We start from the raw sequence: 26515 nt of genomic DNA on the forward strand, positions 1-26515 counted from the left end.
GATGCAGATTCTTCATTGTGTTGATGCTCTTTACCTTTTCGTGTGTTTTTGGAGTGACTGGTACTGATTGTTCTTTTCTATGTGTAGTGCCTCCTTCAGGAGCTCTTGTAGAGCTGGTCTGGTGGTGATGAACTCTCTGAGTTCTTGCTTGTTCACAAAGGATTTTATTTTTCCTTCACTTATGAAGCTTAGTTTGGCTGGATACGAAATTCTGGGTTGAAAGTTCTTTTCCTTAAGGATGTTGAATATCGGCCCCCACTCTCTTCTGGCCTGTAGGGTTTCTGCTGAGAGATCTGCAGTGAGTCTGATGGGCTTCCCTTTGTGGGTAACCTGACCTTTCTCTCTGGCTGCCCTTAGTATTTTCTCCTTCATTTCAACCCTGGTGAATCTGATGATTATGTGTCTTGGGGTTGCTCTTCTAGAGGAGTATCTTTGTGGTGTTCTCTGTATTTCCTGGACTTGAATCTTGGCCTGCCTTGTTAGGTTGGGGAAGTTTTCCTGGATAATATCCTGAAGAGTATTTTCCAGCTTGGATGCATTCTCTTCGTCACATTCAGGTACACCTATCAAACGTAGATTAGGTCTTTTCACATAGTCCCATATTTCTTGTTGACCTTGTTCATTCCTTTTTACCCTGTTTTCTCTAATCTTGCCTTCTCGTTTTATTTCATTGAGTTGATCTTCGACCTCTGATATCCTTTCTTCTGCTTGGTCAATTCGGCTGTTGAAACTTGTGCATGCTTCACGAAGTTCTCGTGTTGTGTTTTTCAGCTCCATCAATTCACTCATATTCCTCTCTAAGTTGTCCATTCTTGTTAGCATTTCGTCAAGTCTTTTTTCAAGGTTCTTAGTTTCTTTACATTGGGTTAGAACATGTTCTTTTAGCTCACGGAAGTTTCTTATTATCCACTTTCTGAAAGCTGATTCTGTCATTTCATCACACTCATTCTCCATCCAGTCTTGTTCCCTTGCTGGTGAGGAGTTGTGATCCCTTGTAGGAGGAGAAGTGTTCTGGTTTTGGGTGTTTTCATCCTTTTTGCGCTGGTTTCTTCCCATCTTTGTGGATTTATCCACCTGTTGACTTTGTAGTTGTTGTCTTTCTGATTTTGGTAATTTTAAGTCTGCTGTGGCAGAACTCATAAACCCCCTGCTCTTCCCCCCAGGTGTTCTGTCCCAGGGAGTTACGGTTTTATGATGTTCCCCTGTGCGGTTGCTGTTTTCCCTGCCCACAAGGTGGCAGGCTAGTCACACTCAGGTTGCAGAGGCTTCGCTAAGCTGCTGTGGGCTCCACCCAGCTTCCGTGTGAACTTCTGGGTGTAGTTAGAACTGCTTCCGCTATGTTGGCCCGCCCCTGTAGTGACAGAGTCTCTGTAGTGGCGGATTGCCTTAGTAGATTGCCCTGGGAACAGCAGGGTGCCTATGGAGAACGCCCCTCCTCCACAGAGCTGGACCGTCCCGGTTTCAGTTGTGTTTCAGGTCTTCTTACTGGGTAAGAGGGGACACCGTCTCATCTGTTCTGCCTCCGGAGCCGCTGCGTTGGCTAAAGCCGTGGCTCTGAGATTCGTGGCGCTGGCCTGGCTCCCCGTTTCAGCTCCCCTTGCTGGCTTATAGGGGACTCAGACTCTCTCACTTTGTACAGTGAGCCGTTGCCTCAGGGTGCCGGCCCAGCGGCTGCGCCGTTCAAACCAGCGGCGCCAGCGGCGCTGGCGACCCATGTGGCTTCTCTGTGTGTGAATCTCCTGGTCTGTGGGCAGTAAAAATCAGTCTGGAAATACGGCGTCCACTCACCCTCTGTGCTTTCTCTCGGAGCTGCATTCCCGAGTTCCTCCTAAGCGGCCATCTTGGATCTCTCCCAATTTTTGTATTTTTAATACAGACGGAGTTTCACCATGTTGGCCAGGCTGGTCTCAAATATCTGACCTCAAGTGATCTGCCCGCCTCAGCCTCCCAAAGTGCTGGGATTACAGGTGTGAGCCACCACGCCCAGCTGATCTTTTTATTGTGTTGCTGAATTAGGCTTGCTAGTATTTTGTTAGAGATTTTTGTATCAACATTCATCAGGGATATTGGCCTGTAGTTTTGTTTTTGTGATGTGTCTTTGTCTGGTTCTGGTATCAGGGAAAGCTAAGTGCTTTATCACCTCACTACTGGCCTAGCAGTACTATGAGTATAGGACACTTCTCTTACCTGCCAAGTACTTTTCCAGGATTATTTGCAGTTCTACAATGTGCTTTAACCGGGTAAGCACCTTCCCCTTCATCTCAGGTGATGTTTCCTGGCAGAAAGCATTCACAATCTACAAAGTACAAATTACGTTCTTATACTTCCAAATGCTCAGATATAAACCTTATTTGTATTATTTATCCAGAGCTGAGAGATGTCTATAAACAGCAGGATCTTTTGAGTTTAGTCTGTAATGGAAGTGTCCTCAGCAAGGTGGTATAAAGAAATCTCTGGGCCAAAAACAGGAGATTCAGCCAGGCATGGTGGCTCACTCCTGTAATCCCAGCACTTTGGGTGGCTGAGGCAGGAGGATCACTTGAGGCCAGGAGCTAGAGACTAGTTTGGCCAACATGGCAAAAGCTCATCTCTACCAAAAATACAAAAATTAGCCAGATATGGTGGCGCAAGTCTGTAATCCAAGCTACTCGGGAGGCTGAGGCACGAGAATTGCTTGAACTTGGGAGACGGAGGTTGCAGAGAGCTAAGATTGTGCCACTGCACTTCAGCCTGGGTGACAGACCAAGACTCCATCTTCAAAAAAAAAAAAAAAGGAGATCCTAGTGTTACTTATTACTAGTTATGTTACAAGGTGGAATAGCCAGAGAGCACACACTTTAATGAAACAAGTTCTATTCTGCTACTTATTAGCTGTGTGACCTTGGCTGAGTCTTTAACTTTTCTAAGTATTTCTTCAGAAAAAAATGAGTCCAGCACTTGGTATAGTGAAAGTACTTAAAACTTTTTAATGACTTTGAACTCCCTATACTTGAAATTCAGTATGTGTAAATTGAGGGCAATACCTATCCTGCCCACATCATAACAGAGCTGTGGTAATCAAATAAGCTCATTCAAATGGACAAACATTCCTGAAATAATATGTAAGGGGAAGGCAGTGAGATAGAGATGTAAGATGTTGCCATCATTGTCATTATCATTAAACACAAATATGTTCTAATGGGAGGGAAACTACCACCACAGTAAAATCAAAACAGTAAGCAGATGCCTGTGCTAGGATGACCAGTAGTTTTACAGTGGAGAAGGTGAGGTCATTCTAGGCAGAAGGCGGCTTGGAGAAAATAAAGCATAGGCAATGTGAAGTGAATTCTAAGTTTCTGATTTGGCTACATAAGGAGGTATATCTAATTGGGGGTTGGTGGGATATAACAGAGAAACACTTAGGGTTTAATGCTTGGTGGAGACTTTTAGGGAGTCTTGCGGGAACCAAAAAAATAGTTTTGAGAAAAACTATGGAGAATAAATGAAACATCTTATTAACTCTGCTCACCTCTCGGAACCAGTTGAGAGTAAGAAATATGAGAGAACACATGAATGAACGCTCTTTAGAAGACATAGACTCCAACCTCTCTCCAGGTTCCAGGTCAGTTAGGAATATAGGACAATCTGAGAGAGAACAAACATTTCCAACTACCTTTAGTTCAAGCCAATAAAATCTGGAAGCTGCCTCTAGAGCTAGCTCTCCTTGCTACTTACTTTCCCCTTTAACTCATATTTGAAGGCCAAGATCTGATTAAAATATTTGCCTATCATATAGCAACCAACAAATATAATTAGAGAGTTTTTGCAACAATTGATTTGTTAACATAATGGGATTCTGTATGTACTATTTTGTCTTTGGAATTCCAATGCTCCCCACATATACCATGTATTGATCTGCCCTTTCCCTAAGTTTACCAAAGAGTATAAAGAAGAAAGGATCTGATGACTTCATCCTATACCTAGTAGACCATCAATCTCCTCCAAGTTTCCATTATGTTGTCTCTCCACACAAAGTCTCAGTAACCGGAAATAGGGAGCCAGGCACAGTGGAGACACCAATCTAAAAAGGAAAAATCAATTTCTAGATCACACTTCATAGGTATATTACTCCACATACATAGGGAGTGCAACTTTTTCTTTTGAGACAGTCTTGCTCTGTCACCCAGGCTGGAATGCAGTGGCACGATCTCAGCTCACTACAACCTCTGCTTTCTGGATTCAGCAATTTTCTTGCCTCAGCCTCCTGAGTAGCTGAGATTATAGGCGGATACCACCATGCCCCGCTAATTTTTGTATTTTTAGTAGAGATGGGGTTTCGCCATGTTGGCCAGGCTGGTCTCGAACTCCTGGTCTCAAGTGATTCACCCAGAACTTAATCGATGCCCCATTAAGAAAAAAAATATAATGAGCGAATTGTAGGAAGGCAGAGGTATGAGGAATGAAAGTCCATGTGTTAGGAGAACCAGAAATAAGATAAAGAAAAGGTAAGAGAGGCAGAGGTAGCCAAGGATGTTCAAGGGAGGGAAAGAATAAGAAACAGAAAAGAAAGTAGTCTCAGAATACCTGTTGGCTCACACAAGGCACTATAAATTTCAAGCCAAGGATCCACGAAAAAACAAGGAATCTTCCCCATTCTCTCTAACCTCCCCAAATACCATTTGTCCCGAGAGAAACTTTTTGACTCACGTTCCTCACATATTGAAAGAACTGTGGAATTCCCTGTGAACATTCAAAACACTAACAGGTTTAGAAAAGAAAAACTATACTGACTTTTGGCCTGATTCCTGTGAAGTCACCGGACCTCCATCTTTTGCAAACTCCTGAGAGAACAGCAGCGGCAGGAGGTTTATGGCAATCCCATCCTGAGTGTTGTATTCTTCCAGTCCGTACAGAGCTTTCACAGGGAATGGAAAGTCACTGTGGAGAAAAACCAGAATTTGATGCTGCAGCTCAGGAATACACAAGGCTATGGGAGAAACCACTAGAGCAAAGCAATTTCAAACACAACTATCATGGGGAGAAATTAGAAACAGAAGAACAAACAGAGAACCTTTTAGGAATTTTGGAGCTAAGGGTGCAGGGGTGCTGGGGTTAGGAGGAAAGAAGCTGTGGGAATGGGCAGCTGTGGCTGAGGTCAAGGGTATTGTAAAGTTTGTATCAGCTACTGACAGAATGTAACTTCACCAGTACAACCAAGCCAGCAGGTAAACAATACCTACCCTTCCGGAACAACACAGATGTCCACTACGAAGGCATCTTGGAAATCATTACAGATGGTATGCCCAGCCCATTCCTTCAAGAAGCAAACAAACAAAAAAGGCAGTGCAGGGTGTACTTGCTGTAGAGCCCCATATAAATTACTGTTAACCTAAGTCTCAGTTCCCTCATTTCTAAAAAGGAAGTAACTAAATATTATTGTGAAACAGAAAAGAGAAGAGTGCATAAAAAGCACTTAGCATGAGGCCTCGCATAGAATAGAGCTCTCAGACAGATAGTAGCCATCATCATTAACAACCTCAATCTCTTCATTACTATTGTTATTGTTATTAAGTGAAGGAGGCCTCAGAGAAGAGCCCTGAGGCAGGGTAGGGCAGAATAGCCTTTCCCAATTAGAATTTAGAAGAGCTCATAGGATGATCTCTCTATTTTTGCACTGGAGAAAGAGAAAGACTTGAAGAATATAGTAAAGCAGCTCTCATGCTTTATTGCATTAAGACAATTGGCTTTACCAGGGCTTTTGGATCCAGCTTTTCTCGTTGGATCAGGTTGGCAAATTCATCATAGTAAAGTGCAGAGGCCTGAGGAGACTGCTCACTGCAGGAACGAACCAACTGCAACAAGGAGGTCACCTGGAGCAAAGAGGAGAATGGTTTAAACCTTGGGCTGCCAATCCTTCCTAAACTCCATTCACCCCATTTAAGACTAAGTTTCTCACTTTCTGATTTTACTGGCAAAGCTCTATTTCTCACTTGAAGTTTTCCTGAACGTCCTGACCAGTCTGTCTCTTTTCAATATCATCCCTTTCCAATCTGTCAGACACTGCAGCCAGATTAATTTTTCTAAAGCAAAGCTTTGATTTAACCATTTCCATGCCAAGAAATCCTGAAGAAATACCTCTGCCTAAAGAATGAAATAAAAATGTATTGCTTTGCATTCAAGGCCCTCTGTTTTCTCTCTCAACTAGCTTTTTCTTTTTTTCTTTTGAGACGGAGTCTTGCTCTGTTGTTCAGGCTGGAGTATAATGGGATGATCTTGGCTCACAGCAACCTATGCTTCCTGGGTTCAAGCAATTCTCCTGCCCCAGCCTCCTGAGTAGCTGGGACTACAGGCACCCGCTACCATGCCCAGCTAATTTTTTTGTACTTTTATTAGAGACAGGATTTCACCATGTTAGCCAGGCTGGTCTCAAACTCCTGACCTCAAGTGATCCTCCTGCCTCACCCTCCCAAAGTGCTAGGATTACAGGCTGAGCCACCGTGCCCTGCCTAAACTAGCTTTATATCCTACTTTCCAACGATACACTTATTTGTCCCCATGCTCAACCAAAGAGTTGTTCCATAAACATGGCAAATCTTGCTTGCTAAGACTTTGTAATTTAATTAGAGAGATTAAATGGATATAGAAATAAATGCAATGGGGCTGGGCGAGGTGGCTCACGCCTATAATCCCAGTACTTTGGGAGGCTCAAGTGGGCAGATCGCCTGAGATCAGGAGTTCAAGACCAGCCTGGCCAGCATGGCGAAACCCCGACATGGTTAAACTACGTCTCTACTAAAAATACAAACAGCTGGACGTGGTGGTGCAAGCCTATAATCCCAACTACTTGGGAAACTGTGGCAGGAGAATCACTTGAACCCAGGAGACACCACTGCACTCCGGCCTGGGCGACAGAGTTGAGATCCGGGCTCAAAATAAATAAATAAACATAAAAGAAGTTCAGGAAAACTACTTTTTCAAAAGAAGCACTTTATGGTGAACTGACAGTGACTAGAAGCAATTCCTCAGTTACTCATTAACATATCCAATTACATTATAAGAACTCGGCAGGGCGCCAAGGCTCATGCTTGTAATCCCAGCACTTGGGATGCTGAGGCAGGTGGATCACTTGAGGTCAGGAGTTTGAGACCAGCCTGGCCAACATGGTGAAACCCCGTCTCTACCAAAAATATAAAAAATTAGCCAGGTGTGGTGGTGAGTGCCTGTAATCACAGCTACTCTGGAGGCTGAGGCAGGAGAATCACTTGAACCTGGAAGGTGGAGGTTGCAGTGAGCTGAGATCTTGCCATGCACTCCAGAGTCTGGGCAACACGGCAAAACTCTGTCTCAAAAAAAAAAAAAAAGAAGAAGAAGAACAAGAAGAAGAAGAAGAAGAACTCACCTGAGTGCACTGCTCATCGCTCAGACTGGCTCTCTCTTGGGTTGAACTAGATGATCCACTTCTAAAAACAAAGAATTGTAATTTCCCTTATGTAATATTTTGTAACAATTGGCAATAAGTTTAAGAATTCTGACTTCTCTGGAGTAGGGTAAAGATAAAAGTGCATGAAGGCAGAGAAGAGTATTTATTTTGTCCATACAAAACAGACTAGAGCAAAGAATCGTTATCTATTTTTCTCTTTTCTTTTTTCATATATATATAGTTTAAGGGCAAATTAGTAATAATTAGAGCAAGTGTTTCTTTAGTACATATTACGTGCTAGGCATTGCTGTAACCCTTTAATGTTTTCAACAACTCTATGAAGTAAATACTACTATTATCCTGTAGATGTGAGTCTACGAAGGCAGAGATAAAGTAACTTACCCAAGGTAATTTAGCTAATAAACAATGGAGCCAGAATTTGACCCCAGGCAAGCAGTATGGCTTCAGTGAATGAACTCTTAACCAGTACACTCTGCAACCTCTTTCCATTAACGTGTCACAGAGGGGCAACTACTATCTGAGCTGCCAGTGGGAGGGGAGCTAGGGAGAATTTACCAAGACAGCTGTAGGTAAAGAAAGGCAGATTTATTAGAGAGAAAGTATGAAAATACATTGCAAGAAAGCAATGGCCAGCCAGCAATAGAGGAGCCGACTGCAAGGAAACAAAGGCTTGCTGGGGATTTACAGAATAGTATTTATGAGGTATGCTATCTGCTGAAGAGGGTTTTGTGCAGTACTGATAATGCCAAGGTTGCAGTGAGCTAACTTGCAGGTGTCTTGGTGATAAGTTGGACACAGGAAGGCTGCATGTCCTGGACTATGAAAAAAGGCAGAATTACATATTTTCTCTGTTTGCTTTCTTTGCTCCCACTAGTCTGACTCCTTTTCCCTAATTAGGATTCCACAATGTGGATTCTAAAGATGTCTCCTGATGTCTCAGAAAATAATTTCCATGGAGCATGAACTGAATTGCAAACTGAACTTTGTATAAAGTTCCAGACAGAAATGACACAGCAACGTAGACACCTGAGTTGTCTAGTGCCTATATCAGGAGCAGATACAGAAAAACGCATTCCAAAAGAATCAGGGTTCCCTTTTTGTGCAAACATTTCTAGAATTTTACCTCTAGGCAATCCTTAATTTTTAACCACAGACTGTAATGGCTAGGATCACAATCCAGCAAAAAACATACATGGTATCATATACAGTCACGATTAGAAGGGAACATAGAAAAGTTGCAAAACACTTTTGCTCATTTCTCTTATAGTTGTAACATCTACTGTTAAAATGTCTATGTGATGTAACACTTTGTCAGTTAGCAAGATTAACTGATCTTAAACCACAAAAGTCAGAATCTCCATGTGTACCTGTCTGCCGCCATTATGCCAGCCATGGTGACAGCACCAATAATCCCAATGAGTTTGTACTTGAATATGGTGCTAGAGAGCTGCTTTCTTATCACCAAGTGCATGTCATCCTGCAATGAGACGATGAAGAAAAATGAAAATGCTGGCGTGGCACAGCAAAAGAATGAACAGATATTGAGTCATACAGCTAGACCATAAAGGGTTCTACTGTTTACTGTTGTTTTTTTTTTTTTGAGAACGGAGTTTAGCTCTTGTTGCTCAGGCTAAAATGCAACGGTGAAATCTCTGCTCACTGCAACCTCTGCCTCTCGGGTTCAAGCAATTCTCCTGCCTCAGCCTCCTGGGTGGCTGGGATTATAGGTGCCTGCCACCACACCCGGCTAATTTTGTTTCACCATGTTGGCCAGGCTGGTCTTGAAGTCCTGACCTCAGGTGAGCCGCCCACCTCAGCCTTCCAAAGTGCTGGGTTTACAAGTATGAGCCACCACACCCACCCCTCTGTGTCTTTAGCAAGTCATTTCATCTCTCCAAGTTTTAATTTTTACATCTGTGAAATGGGGAAGGTTGTTTTAAGGATTAGAGATGAATTACTAAAAACTTCTAGAACAGTGCCTGGCACATGATAGACATTCAATCGTAATAGTTTTTATTGTTGTTATTATTTCTATAAGGATATGAAAATTATCATAATGCTGATGACAGCTCAGCTAAAATACTGAATTAGAATAAAATACTTAGGTACAGATTTAAACATGGAGGCAAGGCTGGGCGTTATTTTTTTGTAGAGACAGGTTTCACTGTGTTGCCCAGGCTGGTCTCAAACTCCTGGGCACACGTGATTTGCCTGCCTTGGCCTCCCAAAGTGCTGGGATTACAGCCTGGCTTTTTCAGTGAATGATGTCCACAAACAAAAGCAAGCCCAGGTAAAGTTCACATTAGATGGAGATGTTTCTTAGGAAACAAAGCAATTATGTGCCCCCACTGCATTCAGAACCTGAAAAATTTCATGATTAGCTGATCATAGACCCATCTCTACCCTAACAGACAAAGCTTTTTTTTTGAGGGCAGAGGATTGATCTAATTTATCAGTGCCTGGCAGAGTAGGCCCTTAATGTTTGTAGTAAGAATAAAAAATTGCTGGAACTATGGCTATATACTCTATTTCCACTACTACACAGACTAGCAAATCTATCATTTGCTTGGTTTTGTCCAGCAAATTTCAAGTAAAGAGATTTAAAAATACAAAAATTAGCTGGGTGTGGTGGCATGTGCTTGTAGTCCCAGCTACTCGGGAGGCTGAGGCAAGGAGAATCGCTTAAACCCAGGAGACGGAGGTTGCAGTGAGCCACTGCACTCCAGTCTGGGTGAAAGAGCTAGACTCTATCTCAAAAAAAAAAAAAACAAAAAAAAAAAACAAAAACTTTCCCAACATATTGCCCCTTACCTGGATGTGGCTGCTGGCTTCATTCTGTTTGCTAAACGCCAGTGTGCTGAGAACACAGAAGAGTTTTCGTATTTGCTGAGGGGATATGTTATCTAGATAATCTAAAATGCCCTGTAGAAAAAATGATACCAATAATGAGGCTAGCAACTAACATTTTTTTCTCTTAAAAATCAAAAAATTAAAATCCCTGTAAGAGAGGCACACATAGATAGCCAGGTATCTGAAACTTTTTAGTTTCCTTAAAAGCTTGTTTTAGGCCGGGCGCAGTGGCTCACGCCTGTAATCTCAGCACTTTGGAAGGCTGAGGCGTGTGGATCATGAGGTCAGGAGATGGAGACCATCCTGGCCATGGTGAAACCCCGTCTCTTTAAAAAAGAAAAAAAAAAAAAAAAGAAAAGCTTAAGTTCTAAAAGCTCTGCTCAGAGCCTAAAGGTTTGATAGACTGGATATAAACTGAGAAAACTCTTAAAGCTTTCTAAATCTCTTATTATCAGAGAGTAGGAACAAATATCAGGAAAGATGTTTTCTTTGTCCTCTTCACTCTGAACCACAATAATCCTGGGCTTTAATCGCCTACTGCTTAGTCATTCTATTTACTTTGTGACCTTGGGAAATGCCTCAGCTTTTCTCATCTGTAACATGGCAATAACAGCTATACTACCTTTCACAGTTTGTCTGAGGAAAAAGTAATAAAACAGCTTTGTAAACTTTTAATTTTAAAAAATTTCCATTTCCTCCTCTCTATTGAATCTTCTCTCAGCCTAAATGCAATCTCAAACCTCCTCATCTAAAAAATATCTCTCTTGCAACCAGCTTCTCTCTTAAGCTACTTTTCTTATTGTCTCCTCCTCCTTGATGCTTCTCAATATTGATTCTATTCCCTCAGTTTTCAAGTTACAGCTCTCTGGCTTCCATCCTTATAATTCAACTAACACTGTTTTTTCAAAGGTTACCAGAGCTATCCTAATTACCAAAGCCAATAACCTATGCTCCATCTTCAACTCCTATAGTATCCAACACTGGAGATAAATCCCTCAGTCTTGAAACTCATTCCTAGGCTTTTGCTACCTGACATCCTTCAAGCTCACATTATTCATCTTTTAGTTTTTTCATTTTCCTTCTATGGACATTTGCTTTAGTCTGCCACTTAAACTGTAACGTTCTCAAAATGTCTGTGCTCTTCTAAGCTTCTATGGTCTTCTGCCTCAAAATTGCCTCAGTTGACCTCACATTTATATGGTTATGAATACCCAAATTAAATCTTCTACCAGAGGGTGCCCCACAGGGTTCCAAACCAGAATCTCCAACTATCCACTAACCATCTACATGTGGCTATCCCAGAATGAACTCATCATACTTCCTACAGAAGATATTCTCCCTCCTGGTCTCAGGAAATGACACAACCATTCACCTAGTTTCCTAAGATGATAAACTCAGACCTAGTTTTCCTGTTTCTTATTGCCACCATATTCTTAACAGTCACCAGGTCATGTTAATTCTAACACCAAATTGTCTCTTAAACCATCATTTCTTCTACATTCCTACGACCAAAATCTGACCCTACTCTCACTCCCTTAGACCATTTCAGCGGTCTCCAATCCACCCATTATATAGCCTACTGAGTTATCTGTCAAAGTCGAGTAGATTAGGTCAACTCTATTTAAAAACTAGTAATAGCTCCCTATTATCTAGAAAATAAAGTTGAAACTCTTTAGCAGGTTATTTGAGACTCTTTGCAACATGGGCCTGTCTTGTATCTTACCAGCCTCACCTCTCACCACTCCTCTCCATACATATCCTATACTTGTCATGCTTGTTTGCTTCTCATTCCTCCAAGTCACACCATTGACTTGGGCACAAATTTGCTTCTGCTCAAACTTTTCTCTGTCTAGAATCCACTTCCCTTACTTTCTCTTGTCAATCATTCCCATCCTTCAACAATCACTCAAATAAAATTGCCTCTTTGAATTTCTCCAGCTTCCCAGGCTAAATTTAATTATTCTTGCTCTGTTGTATCTATAGTATGTTACTGGAAAATTCACCATGTTGTATTTATAGTGACTTGCTTATGTGTCTTAGTCTTTAACATCAAAGGCAAGGACCTACTTTACATGCACAGCACCCAGAATAGAGCTTAGCCCATAGATTAGGTATAAAGAAGTGTTTACTGAATGAATTAACAAATAGAATAGTCACTTTTTATTTATATTACTTGCCCATTATTTCACCTCCTTCCCACTTCCTCCCACCAATTATAGTATTCAACATCTAAAGTACAAGAAGCCAATGAGATACCTTTATAAAGACAGCATTCATCATCATAGCAGATGGGTTTAATACTACCAACTCTAGGAGGACATCTAATGCAGTATCAACTTCAGCTTCATTCCCACTGCAGATATGGGTCACTAAGGCACCAACCACTTCCTATACAGGGGAGAGTCAATAGACAGTGTAAAACAAAATATGGGATGGCTGCTCTAAAAGGATTTACCCCAAGGCCTCTTCAATCTCTACTTCATTAAAATAACAATCAACACAATCCCATTATCTATTATTTAGTTTTCATTAATGTTGGCTTCAGGAGATTTAGGAATAAGCAATGTAACTATTATCATCCATTCTTGACCTATTTCCCATAATTCCTGATTTTGCTCCTTGGCATAGTTTTCCTCCTTCTTTTTTCTCATATGGATTAAATTTTACACTTTAAGTTGGGGTTATACAAGATCAGCTGAAATTTCTCAAAAAGATGGCACTCAAGGAGCTAAAAGCTTTAAAGGTCTTCTCTATATAGTACAGGCTAGACTTGCATGTTTCCAAGCAAACATGGAATCATGATAGTGTCTCTAAGATATTAAGAGGGTTCAAAAATGTCTTAGATGCCATTCTTCCTTTATACCATCGCTCCATGATAGTCATAACAGAATTATATTCTCAATTGAAACAGCTAGCTCATGTCAGCTGCAACTATGGCTCTATTTGAAAATTTTTTTTTTACAAATCTTCATTTTAAAAGTTCTATTCAAATGCATTTTAACATTGCTAATAACAAAGACACTGTTCTGTACTTGCTTTCATAAACATCTTCCATAAGTACAGTCCTCCCTCTCTGGACATATGCTATTAAAATGCCTCTCGGTCAGGTGTGATGGCTCATGCCTATAATTCCAGCACTTTGGGAGGTGGAGGTAGGTAGATCACCTGAGGTCAGGAGTTCAAGACCAGCCTGGTCAACATGGTGAAACCCTGCCTGTACTGAAAATACAAAAAATTAGGCTGGGCGCGGTAGCTCACTCTGTAATCTCAGCACTTTGGAAGGCCAAGGTGGGAGGATCACCTGAGGTTGGGAGTTCAAGACTAGCCTGACCAACATGGAGAAACCCCATCTCTACCCAAAATAGAAGATTAGCCGGGCTTGGTGGTACATGCCTGTACTGAGGCAGGAGAATCACTGGAAGCTGGGAGGTGAAGGTTGCCATGAGCCAAGATCGCATGATTACATTCCAGCCTGGGCAACAAGAATGAAACTGTATCAATCAATCAATAAATAAATAGCTGAGAGTGATGGCACGCGCCTATAATTCAGCTACTCAGGAGGCTGAGACGGGAGAATCGCTTGAACCCAGGAGGCAGAGGCTGTAGTCAGCCAAGATCGTGTCACTGTACTCCAGCCTGGGCAACGAGAGTAAAACTCCATCTCAGAAAAAAAAAAAAAAAAAAAAAGTGCCTCATGTTCTTGGAAATAGGGTTAGAACCTCAAGCATTTCTTGTTCATTTGTCTTTTGCCGCAATTTTTTCTAGAGAACAATTCCAAGATTGGAATTATTTACAACTAAATTTAACTGCCATTCCTGTATTATGGAAACTACCTACTGATGACCCCAATACTTTAAGCCAAGGTTTATTAGAAATAGCCTGTATCTGGATCTTGATTTCAGACAGAGGATCTTAGAGCTCAGAACACAGAGTTAGGTCCACCAGTCAAGTATCTTCATTTCATCAAGGCTGGGACTAGAATTGAGCTTTCCGGAGACCCAGTTCAGAGTTCCTTCCCCTTCAGTAAATTCCAACCAACAAGAAATAAACATCAGATTATTTTCCCTTCCCCTGTTCCCTCCTTTCCAAAATAAATGTTTCAACATACCTGCTGGCAGTACGTGTCAAAAAACTTAAATGCATATTTGTATAGGAGACTGCCAAATGAAATCATACTCTGGTCTAGAGAGTGAAGCAAACTCTGAGCCAGCGACAGAATAGATGAACACATATCCTTAAGAACCTTGAGTGGGGAAGAGCAGAGAGAGAAAAGAAGCTGTAGCAAACAGTTAGTACACAGCCTAAGAGTTGCTTATCCTTTTGGAATATCAGATTTCTCTTCCCTCTCATTTTAACTTAAGAAATCTTAATATTTGTTTTACATAGAATAATCTTTCACCATTCTGAGTTTTCTCTCAGGATCAATGGGATTGCACATTTGGATAATAATTAACCTTTAAGCTCAAATAAATTAAATTATAAGTCTAATAGTACATTCCTATCTGCTCAATTTGGGATTGGAGGCCAGATCTTCTAAATTCCAGTTTCCTAACACAATCACACTAACCACCACGGATGCTCCACCTTGGTTATAATTTGAAATAGGTATATTAAGGTTCAGTGTTAACTAAACTGATTTTTTTAAAAAAGAAGAATAAGAAGAGAAGTGATCATGTCCTACCAATAATGCAATATACATACACAGACATTAATGGACCCAGAGTAAATAACCAGTTAATAAACATAGCTTCCTTATTGATGTCATAATTTAAAAAAATCTTACATTTAGTACTAAGCTGGGTATAATACTCTATTGGGGAAAATGCAATGAAAAATTACATATGAGTTTTACCCTATAGAAAATTACAGCCCAAAACATTTGTCACTGGCAGAAATAAACACAGAAAGAACTGCAAGATAAAATAATACAAACATTAAATCTATTCCTAAATATAAAATCTTAAGACTCAATGAGGTATTCTCATTAGCTTCTAGCCCAAACCGCAAACCACTGGCTCATCCAGTTTTCCAAGTTCTATACTGCTAATATCCTGAATGTTCAGCCAGAAAAACACTATTCCCAGCTTATAAAATTCCAGTTTGAATAATTTACATTTCTAGAGGACTGATTACCTTAAGTCCACAGTTTTGAATGGCCAGAGTGACAGTTCAAATAGGTTCACATTCTTTTTCTACTAGTTTCTACAGGCTGGTCCTATTCCCCTCAAGGTTTTTATAACCTACTTAGAATAGGATACGGAAGGCCAGTTTGTCAAAGTTGCAAACTGCATTGAGACAGACAATCAAAATGATGAAAGCAAAAATAAAATTCAAAAATCTCAATGGGTGTGAACAATGGACTGAAGTAAGAGGAAATTTTACATGGGAGTTGTAAAGCTTTCCTTTTTAGATTAAAAGTCAATAATTTCTGACACTTACTAGGTAATGAACAGAGAATGTACTCTGGAGCAGCTGTTCTTGAATGCAGCCTGATCGAATCTTATTTCTTAGCACCCTTTCAATGTACTTCTTTGTCTGAATATTGGTGCTATAGATGATGAAAAGCATCACCAGGTCAAAAACCTATTGTCAAAGATGCAATAGAAAAACAGTCAGTAAATCAGTACATTTGCTACAACAAAACAGCAGCTTTTTCCTATTAAAACACAGAATGGATGATACTCATTTGTTCAACAAACTCCCCTGGGAGTATCTATACTTTTCAGAAAACCCAGAAATAATTTTCAGAGAAATAAAGTGTCACAACTATTAACCACTAGTATCTCTTAAGAATACATTGCAATATACGTGAAAGTGATATTACTATAGAAGTAACTTTGAACATCTTCACATTTATTAAAATAAAGAGTCAATCACTTGCCAACTCCAGTATGTATTTTCACTATTATTAGGAAAATTACTTTGTGAAAAGTTGGAAAGACTGTAAATGCCCATCAATATGGGAAAAGTTCAATAAATCATCATAGAGTAATTTTAATTTTTGAAATATTACAGTCATCAAAAAGAACAAGACAAGCTGGGCATGGTGGCTCACGCCTGTAATCCCAGAACTTTGGGAGGCCAAGGTGGATAGATCACTTGAGGTCAGGAGTTCGAGACCAGCCTGGTCAACATGGTAAAATCCCATCTTTACTTAAAAAAAAAAAAAATTAGATGCATGGTGGCAGGGGCCTGTAATCCCAGCTACTCAAGAGGCTGAGGCAGATAAATCATTTGAACCCGGGAGGTGGAGGTTGCAGTGAGCCAAGATCATGCCACTGCACTCCAGCCTGGGTGACAGAGCAAGACTGTCAAAGTTTCCAAATTAAAAAATTTAAAAATTAAAAAAAAAAAGAAAGAATAAGCTAGATCAGGGATCCCAACCCCTGGATCACAGAGTCCGTGGTCTGTTAGGAACCAAGCAGCAAAGCAGGAGGTGAGGGGCAGTCAAGTGGGCATTACCACCTGAGATCCACCACCTGTCAGATTAGCGGCAGCATTAGATTCTCATAGCAGTGTGAACCCTATTGTAAACTGCACGTGCACAGGATCTAGGCTGCACATTCCTTATGAGAATCTAACTAGTGCCCGATGATCTAAGGTGGAACAGTTTGATCCTGAAATCATGCCCCGACACTGTCTGTGGAAAAAAATGTCTTCCATGAAACCAGTGCTTGGTGCCAAAAAGGTTAGAGACTGCTGAGCTAGATTATATTTTTTGACAGAGAAAAGACATTCCTGACATGAAGTGGGAAAAAAAGCAACCTGTAAAATAATAATCAGGTTTGGCATGGTGGCTCATGCCTGTAATCTCACTGCTTTGGGAGGCTGAGGAGGGAGGATCACTTGAGCCCAAGAGGTTGAGGTAACAGTGAACTATGATCGTGCCACTGTATTCTAGCCTGGGTGACAGAGTGAGACTCTGTCTCTTTAAACAATACCACCCATAATCATAGTTAAGATTCTGCTTTTGCAAAAACAATATATAAACATACATATGTGTAGGCATAAGAGTATACCTGTACTTGCATACAATTACAGCTTGTCTATGAACAAAAAAAATTTGAAAGGACGATTATCCCTGAGGAATGGAAAGAGAGAGGAGAAAAACTGTACCTTTTTTTTTTTTTGAGACGGAGTCTCACTCTGTTGTCCAGGCTGGAGTGCAATGGTGCACTCTTGGCTCACCACAACTTCCGCCTCCTGGGTTCAAGTGATTCTCCTGCTTCAGCCACCTGAGTAGCCAGGATCATAGGCATGTGGCACCACACCCGGCTAATTTTTATATTTTTAGTACAGACAGGCTTTCACCATGGTGGTCAGGCTGGTCTCAAACTTCTGACCTTATGATCCACCTGCTTTGGCCTCCCAAAGTGCTGGCATTACAGGCTTGAGCCACCAGGCCCAGCCCTTTAAAACTGTACTTTTTACATCTGTAGATTCCTTGTGGGTTTTTCTCCACAATTAGCTTGTTTACCTAAAAAAGAAAAATTTGAGGGCTGGGTGCAGTGGCTCACGCCTATAATCCCAACACTTTGGGAGGCCCAAGCAGGAGGATCACTTGAAGCTAAAAATTTGAGATCAGCCTGGAAAACACAGCAAGACCTACAACTCTACAAAAGATAGAAGAATTGGGCAGGTGTGGTGGCTTATGCCTATAATTCTAGCACTTTGGGAGGTCAAGGTGGGTGGATCACCTGGGGTCAGGAGTTCGAGACCAGCCTGGCCAACATGGCAAAACCCCGTCTCTACTAAAAATACAAAAATTAGCCAACTGTGGTGGTGGGCATCTATAATCTCAGCTACTAGGGAGGCTGAGACAGGAGAATTGCTTGAACCCAGGAGGCGGAGGTTGCGTGAGCCGAGATTGTGCCACTTCACTGCGGCCTGGGTAAAAGAGCAAAACTCTGCCTCATAAATAAATAAATAAATAAATAATCAGCCAGGCCTGTTGGTGCTTGCCTGTAGTCCCAGTTACTCCGAAGACTGAGGTGGGAGGATCGCTTGAACCCAGGAGTTTGAGGCTGTAGTAATCTATGATGTTGCCATAGCACTCCAGCTCGGGTAACAGAGCAAAAGCCTGCCTCTTAAAACAAAACAAAAAAAAAAAAAAAAAGAGAAAAAGCTGGGAGTCTATTCAGGGCATCTTGAGTCTATGCTTCCAGAACAAAAAAAAAAAAGTTAAAAAAAGGCAAGCAGGATAAAAAAAGAAGAAAAACAAAACAAATTCTACTACTTCTCTTAACTGAATGCTCCACTCCTTAAGACACCGAAATTGAGAAACATTAGACGAGAATACAGTCATTAAAAATAACAACGAAGACAATGCAGAAGCATGTGAAATATTTATGACAGGAGAAAAAATGTTAAAAGAAAAAAGAATACAAATTATATTTATACAATGATTACAAATATGTACAAATAGGTATGCAGGCAACCAAGGTGGTCAATTTATGTTTATGCAAAACCAAAAACAGTGTGTTGGAGTACTTTGATATTTTTCAGCATAGAAAAATCATAAATTTTTTTTCACTGCTTTATTCAGCATTATAAAAGCTTTTAAGATAGTCAACCAAAAATTAGATAACACAATCAAAATCCCACAAAACAGATTCCAACCAAAGAAAAATCTTTAAAAGCAACCAGTCAGCACCTAAGAAACTCAATCATCTAGCTTTTTTTTTGGCGACAGAGTTTCTTATTCTGTTTCCCAGGCTGGAGTGCAGCGGCACGTGCCACCAGGCCAGGATAATTTTTTTTTTTGTATTTTCAGTAGAGACGGGGTTTTGCCATATTGGTCAGGCTAATCTCAAACTCCTGACCTCAGACAATTCGCCTGCCTCAGCCTCCCAAAGTGCTGAGATTATAGGCATGAGCCACTGTGCCCAGCCAATCATCTGGCTTTTTGATGGAAGATATTTCTAGAATTAAGAAAGATATAAGATCTAGTACCATCGCCTTGACAGTGGACAGACTGATTTACTCCAGTCAGGTCTACCTGGGCAAAGTAAAGAAAAACATGAAATGCCATTATCTTGACAGTGGTGCTGGATGGAAGGAAGGGCAATTAGGCAGATGTAGGGACCTAAGACTTAGGTGGTTATAGCCTTCATCTCATCAGTGGGGACTTGGCTTCTTTGACTGCATCTTGATGTGCTTGTTTAAATTGTCAGTATTTCCCCTTATGGATACTGTAAGCTTATTTTACAGCCAGAGTGAGTAGGGGCAGGCTATCTGGCCAGTCAACACCTTAGATTATCTTTGCCAGACAGCTAATGTTTATTAGAGCAACTACAGAAGAAAGAAAAGGGTGACTGGAAGGAGGGGAAAAAGAGAAAGTGGGAAGGCAAGCTAGCCACTGTCATTACTTTAAGTCTGCAATACTTAAAATGCATAGTACATGAATATTACCTTGTGTTCAGACACTGAGGCAGTGTTTTCAATTGCCTGAAAAAACAAGAGAGAATCACAAAAATATTATGACACATCAGCGAAACACGTTTCACCTTATTCAGCATGCCTTGTTATCTCATCTGAGAACCAATGTGTCCATATGGCAACCATCAGCTATCATTTCCACTTGAATAACTTTTGAGATTTTTATTTCAATTTACCTTATTTATACATGTTACTAATTGCCACTCATTTCCTTCTTGATAGTCAAAGTTCCAAAGATCTCACCTTAATCCAGGCTTCTGAAATTGTTTTCTCATATCTAATAGCTGACTTTATTACATCAAAGAGGAGAATAATACAGCTCTGACCGCTGCTTTCTTGATTTCCCGAGGAACTACAAGTAGCAGAGAGGAAAATTACTCTTCTACCTACCAGAAAAGAACTTACAAGATCTGAGTTCCTGCTCAGTAGCTATGTATCCTGGAGCAAATGACAACCTCATGTATAAGATGGCTAATAAACTTGTACTGTTGTCTGTCTAGGATTGATCTGAATGGCTAAGAAAACATATAAACACATACATACTAACATACATATATGTAATTTGAATAACTATATAATACTAGATGTAAATGTCATAATAGTACCATTATTTGTAGCTGTAAGTATTAAGCTCTAACTCTGACTTTGAGATATCAGAAAATTGTGACAACCTATGTGAGGAAAAGGGTGGCAATTATCCATGAGCTCTTTACCTTGCTCGTCCTTTACTTTTCAGCTTTACTTGGGAAGCCTGCAATCGTGATGGCAAAACACAATGCTGCAGATCCAACTTCTCCCGAAGCTCAGAAATTACCTGCAGAAAGTAAATGTTAGCTATGGTGTTCTGTTCATTCGTAGTGGGTAGGCACAGTCCAGTCTCTCAACCATAACAATCTCCTGAAAGACTGAGAAAGAAAAAATTGTAAACATTGGACATTTTGAAAAATAGAGTTGATGAGAATAGCTAATGCAATGTCACAGAATGCCATATCCCAAATTTCAGAATTCTGTGAGGTACTACAAAAAAAAGAGTAAATATAACTTACAGCAGCTTAGATAGAGTAATGAATCTGTTGAACAGCTTCATTCTCTTCTCTAAATGCTATCTGGATTAGTCAGTATTCTCAGTCTGGGGACAGAGAAGAGCAATTGGGACTTATTAATTTAAGTCCCTTTATCTAGGTGTGATGGGATATAACAGCATACCTCAAGTGCATCCATGGCTGTTATGGAATGAAGAATGAATTTTATTATCACAGGTAAATCCTCCAATCTGATCGATGACAACTTATCCATCACCAATTGGCGGACCTAAAAATTACAAGCACAAAAACTTTTTTTTTTCCTTCTATTTTTTGAGACGGAGTTTCGCTCTTGTTACCCAGGCTGGAATGCAATGGCGCAATCTCGGCTCACCGCAACCTCCGCCTCCTGGGTTCAGGCAAGCACAAAAACTTTATACATTTTCATGTCACTACCTCAACTTTATCCTGAACTATTAGGTAAAATTAGAAAAAAAAAAATCACTTCTCTCTCTCAGTTTTCCCATTTATAATTTAGGGGGAAAAAAAAAAACCTTTTGATTTTTCCCCAAATTACAGTCTTTTAGTTGTTAATACCACAGCTTTGTGAAAAACAGGCAATAAATGTGAAAGAGAACTATTATCCTACATTTAGAGGCTAAATTCTCAACTGGCTACAGTAAGGCATAAAAAGTATTATTCCTCGGAAGCAGGTACAATTCAAGCAATATAGAAGATTTCCATTCAAAATTTACTGCTTTAAAACAGACCTATGAATCTATCATATACGGCAACTAAAACTTGTTGAGAAAAAAAAGAGAAAGAGAGAAATCAAATATGACTCACTATAGTTTCAAAATGAAATGTTCATTACACAAGATTTTTCCCAAGGCAATGACTGACTAACACTCGTTCCAGGAAGTTGGAAAGCAGGCTGTTTCTGGAAAGAAAGTCTTTCCTACCTTCACCAGGAAGTTTGGGTCAAGTCGGAGGCTGGAAAGGACATCTAGGATTGGGACAGTGAGTGAAGTATTCTCTATCAGTAGGTCACTGTGAATGGTAGAAAAAGAAAAGAGTTGTGTAATGTTTTGAACAGAGCTGGGGAGACAATCACTTGAGAAAATCATTCACTAGAGTATGAAAAGAAACGATATACTTAGTTGCCATTAAATTATACTTTCTAGTATCTTTCATTAAAAACTGTTTTGACTGCAAAAAATAATACATGCTCATTATAAAAATTTAAATAATAAAAGTAGAAACAAGAAGCCTTCCTTTACAATCCCCACTACCCAGAGAACACCACTATTTAGTTTGGTACATATCCTTCCCCACAAAAAGAAAAAAGAAAACCCAAAACATTTACAATGAAATGTGGTAAGTATGACAGACACATGTACATGGTGCTACAGGAGCACAACGTAGTGAGGACAGTGATTGTCGTTTTTTTGTTTTTCTTTTTTGAGACAGCGTCTTACTCTGATGCCCAGGTTGGAGTATGGTGGCATGATCAGGGCTCACTGTAGCCTTGACCTCCCATACGCAATAGATCCTCTCATCTCAGCCTCCTGAGTAGCTAGGATTATAGGTGCACACCACCACACATGACTAATTTTTTGTATTTTTTGTAGAGACGGGGTTTCACCATGTTGCCCAGGCTGGTCTTGAACTCCTAGGCTCAAGCAATCCACCCACCTCAGCCTCCCAACATGCTGGGATTAAGGGTGTGAGCCACTGAGCCTCACCAACAGTGACAGATTCTAAAAGAAGGCTATACAAAAGGAGATGAGCTGGCATCAGGCAGGTAAAGTGAGTGGTATAGTGCTTTGCCCAGAGGGAGCATCCTGCCCAAAAGCACAAAGGCAAGAAATCATTGAACGTTTTGGAGGTAGCTTTGCAGACTATAGAAAAGTATACAAAAAACAAAAAGTTAAAAACAAGTATTACAAATTGAATTAAAAAAAATACTTCCAGTATAATAAAAAGTTGCATTAAGATAGCTTTATTACCTAGGGATACTGTTCTCCCCTTCTTAAATACTGCTTTATGAATTACTATTTTTCAAATGAATGACAGTAAGCAATGGGTCTCAGCAAGGAGTGTGATGCATGGCTGTGCATTACAATGAATCATCTAGGAACCCAAAGAATGTAGATGTTTAATAGGCTCCACAGATTATTTTAATGTGCAGCCAGGATTAAGGACCCCCTGAAGAACATGTTAATGAAACTAAGGGATCATGGTCAACTTCTCCACTGGCCAAATTTAGATACCCAATCCTAAGCCAGACTTCATTCTCCTAACAGGTATACCATTTAAAAGAAAATACATGGATCTATTCAAATATATACCTTTGTTTTTTTTTAAAGTCAAATCCCATACCCAACTCATGAAGGTAGGTATCATCCTCTTTTTAGATATAAGAGACCACATTACTACTGCTCTTTGCATACTGCAGTGATAAAGCTCCCACAGTTGAGCCTCGCTTAGATGATGACAGAGTGCTTATCCACCTGAGTTCTTTTCCCACATCAGCGTGCTGGAAATCCCCTAGGATCTCAGGTAGGCTGGTGATGATGTCATGCTGCAGGTATTCTGGAGCAACAGTGATCAGCTGCATGATCTTGGTGGTGAGGTCCTGCAGTTAGAGGACAGTATTAGAACTGCAGCACATTACCCAGAATAGACAAAAACTATCTATTTGTGAAATGCAGAACTGAAATTATCTGAGAAATAAATAACAAACACAGTTATATCTGGACTTTGTAAAAGAATCTTTCCAAATTTTTATTTAATAAATAATACCTACTGTTCATATTTGGATAAATGTTTCTGATGAAATTTAAAGGGTGAAATTATAGATTAATTCCCAAATTACGAAAATTGGAAAAAGCTAATGGATGGATGGAAAAGTATGAATTTTCTGTTTAGAAAGAGAAAAAAAGAAGCATACAACTTCCAAAAGTTTTATTAAAGTTTTATTAAATTCAAGAGATAAAGTCCATAAGCCTACCTTGCCATCAACTACTCTGTCAAGCCATTTTAGTTGACTGACAATGAGTCGAGGTATGTTGATTTCATCACTGTTCTTGCTGAAATGTTAGGAAGAGAAGACAAGAAACTTACTTAGCCTTTCTGGCCAATATTAACAGCAAGCATTAATACTACACAAAATGTTTTAGCATTCAATTAACATTTACTGAACACCTACTATGCATCTGGCACTGTGCTAGACACACAAGTGATACCTGATACGCAGGAAATATATGCTTATGTATGTTGAGAAAGATGTCTAGAAGACAGACTAAATATTAACACTAGCTACATCCAGGGAGGGTTTAAAGAGAAGGGATGACAGGGCTAGACAGCATCTCTAAATAATTTTTTAAAAAGATAATGTTAATGAATCCTAAAAATCGAATTATCACAAATATTTTTAAAAGATAAGATACTAGGTAGGGCGAGGTGGCTCATGCCTGTAATCCCAGCACTTTGGTAGGCCGAGGCGGGTGGATCACCCTAGGTCGGGAGTTTGAGACCAGCCTGCCCAACATGGAGAAACCCCTTCTCTACTAAAAATACAAAACTAGCTGGGCGTGGTGGCGTATGACTGTAATCCCAGCTACTTGGGGGACTGAGGCAGGAGAATTGCTTGAACTCGGGAGGTGAAGGTTGCAGTGAGCCATGATCGCGCCACTGGACTCCAGCCTAGACAACAAGAGAGAAATTCCATTTCAAGAAAAAAAAAAAGTTAAGACACTAATAACACAGTAAGTGCTTAAAAAAGGCAAGCATAAGCCAGGCGCAGTGGCTTACGCCTGTAATCCCAGTACTTTGAGAGGCCAAAGTGGGCAGATCACATGAGGCCGCAAGTTCAAGACCAGGCTGGCCAACATGCTGAAACCCTGTCTCTACGAAAATACAAAAATTAGCCAAGTATGGTGGCAGACACCTGTAATCTCAGTTAGGAGACTGAGGCAGGAGAACTGCTTGAACTCAGAAAGCGGAGGTTGCAGTGAGCTGAGATCCTGCCACTGCACTCCAGCCTGGGCAACACAGTGAGACCGTCTCAAAAAAAAAAAAGTCAAATTAGATTATGTTCATGAAAGTATTAAAAAAAACCATTTATAAAGAAATGTTGGCTCAATTATCATTTCCCCAAAAATGATAGTTTCCAAGTTCCTTCCAACCTCCTGTATCTAAAGTTTTGGACCACTTTCATCTCTTTGACAACACGGTCCTTCTTACTGCAACCAATCTGAACTGAAAAACACTAGCCAGAACATAAAGCATTCAGCATGAGCCATTTACTAAAACAAATTAAAAAAATAATAAACCATTGGCTGGGTGCAGTGGTTCACTCCTGTAATCCCAGCACTTTATGGGGCTGAGGCAGGTGAATTATTTGAGGTCAAGAGTTTGAGAGCAGCCTGGCCAACATGGTGAAACCCTGAATCTACTAAAAACACAAAAAATTAGCTGGGCGTGGTGGCATGCACCTGCAATCCCAGCTACTCGGGAGGCTGAGGCAGGAGAACCACTTGAACCCAGGAAGTGGAGGTTGCAGTGAGCCAAGATCGCACCACTGCACCACAGCCTGGGTAGGAGTGAAACTCTGTTTCAAAATAAACAATAAAACTTCAAATTTATTATTACTGTTTACAGGACTCTGAAATAATTAAAAAGAACATAGAAATGGCCATAATCCTGTCATGCCAGAAATGTACACTATTAATATGCATACGTATATGTGTTCATCTTCCTTTTCTTAACAAAATACTGAACTACTAATAGCAAAAACTGCAATTACTTTTGCACCAACCTAATATAAATGCTATGTGTAACCTGGGTTTTTTTCAATTAATGTATGATATTAACTAGTTCTTTTTACAGTTATTATTGTGCACATGATATTTCAATTTTTTGAACATCTCAATTATTTACATTTCTTTATTTTAAACAGTAATCTTTTAAAATAAATGGAATACTTGACAAATTTGGGTGTCACTCTTGCAAAGGGGCCATGCTTATCTCTGTATTGTTTTAATTTTAGTATATGTGCTGCCAAAGCAAGCAATAAACTAATGTTATTTCATTTTCATTTAGTTATTATCTTAGAATAAATCAGGAGATATAACATTAGGGTTAAAAGGTATGCAAAAATCTAGGGTTTTTGACACATACAATCTTTTGCTCTTAGGAATCGATGCCTGAACTAATTTATATGCTCACTAGCAATGTACGAGCATGCCTATTCACTACACTCAACAAGGAAACCATTTCAGAGTAGGAAAAAATGCATTAATTTTACTGTTTAATATTTTATTTAATATTTACTATTTTAACATAGTGTTTTAAATTTATGCCTTTGATTGCTAACAAAATTGAACTTTTAAAATATTTGATGTTCTTATATTTCTTCTTTGTAAACTATTCATGACCTTTGTCTACTTTTCTATTAGGCTGTTCATTTTCTTCCTAAGTAATTAAAAAAAAACAGGTAGGGCCACATCCCAGCACTTTGAGAGGCTGAGGTAGGTGGATCACTTGAGCCTAGAAGTTTTGAGACCAGCTTGAGCAACATGGCAAAACCTCATCTCTACCAAAAAACCACGAAAACTAGCCAGACCTGGTGGTACTCACCTGTATTCACAGGCACGCAGGGGGCTAAGGTGGAAGGATCACTTAAGCCTGGGAGGTTGATGCTGCAGTGAGCCATGATTATGGCACTCCAGCCTGGGCGATGGGGTGAGACCCTGTCTCAATATACACTACAAAATTTAAA

At 40.1% G+C, this 26515-nt stretch overlaps 1 protein-coding gene and 1 pseudogene across 10 annotated transcripts in view; both read right to left on the reverse strand.

Annotated features, from left to right (window-relative positions):
• The window catches only part of FANCD2 (FA complementation group D2), a 69707-nt gene that overhangs the window by 35963 nt on the left and 7229 nt on the right, over window positions 1-26515 (reverse strand). For 8 of the 10 annotated variants that reach the window (XM_064362011.1, XM_012471902.3, XM_012471908.3 and 5 more), the window contains 19 exons: window positions 23744-23822; window positions 23244-23368; window positions 21693-21780; window positions 20915-21019; window positions 20422-20522; window positions 19952-20060; window positions 19682-19717; window positions 15710-15853; window positions 14379-14513; window positions 12527-12658; window positions 10232-10342; window positions 8788-8897; window positions 7379-7439; window positions 5730-5849; window positions 5220-5293; window positions 4771-4917; window positions 3960-4060; window positions 3509-3624; window positions 2188-2296 (listed from right to left, as the gene is read on the reverse strand). In XM_064362011.1, coding sequence (XP_064218081.1) covers window positions 2188-2296; window positions 3509-3624; window positions 3960-4060; window positions 4771-4917; window positions 5220-5293; window positions 5730-5849; window positions 7379-7439; window positions 8788-8897; window positions 10232-10342; window positions 12527-12658; window positions 14379-14513; window positions 15710-15853; window positions 19682-19717; window positions 19952-20060; window positions 20422-20522; window positions 20915-21019; window positions 21693-21780; window positions 23244-23368; window positions 23744-23822 — 2003 coding nt within the window. The other 2 variants (XM_064362013.1, XM_064362014.1) reach the window with 2 other exon arrangements.
• LOC135268929 (U6 spliceosomal RNA) lies at window positions 25704-25803 on the reverse strand (annotated as a pseudogene).

Source organism: Aotus nancymaae, unplaced genomic scaffold, assembly GCF_030222135.1.
Source record: "Aotus nancymaae isolate 86718 unplaced genomic scaffold, 86718_ANA_hifiasm-v0.15.2.pri h1tg000046l, whole genome shotgun sequence".
NCBI lineage: Eukaryota > Metazoa > Chordata > Mammalia > Primates > Aotidae > Aotus > Aotus nancymaae.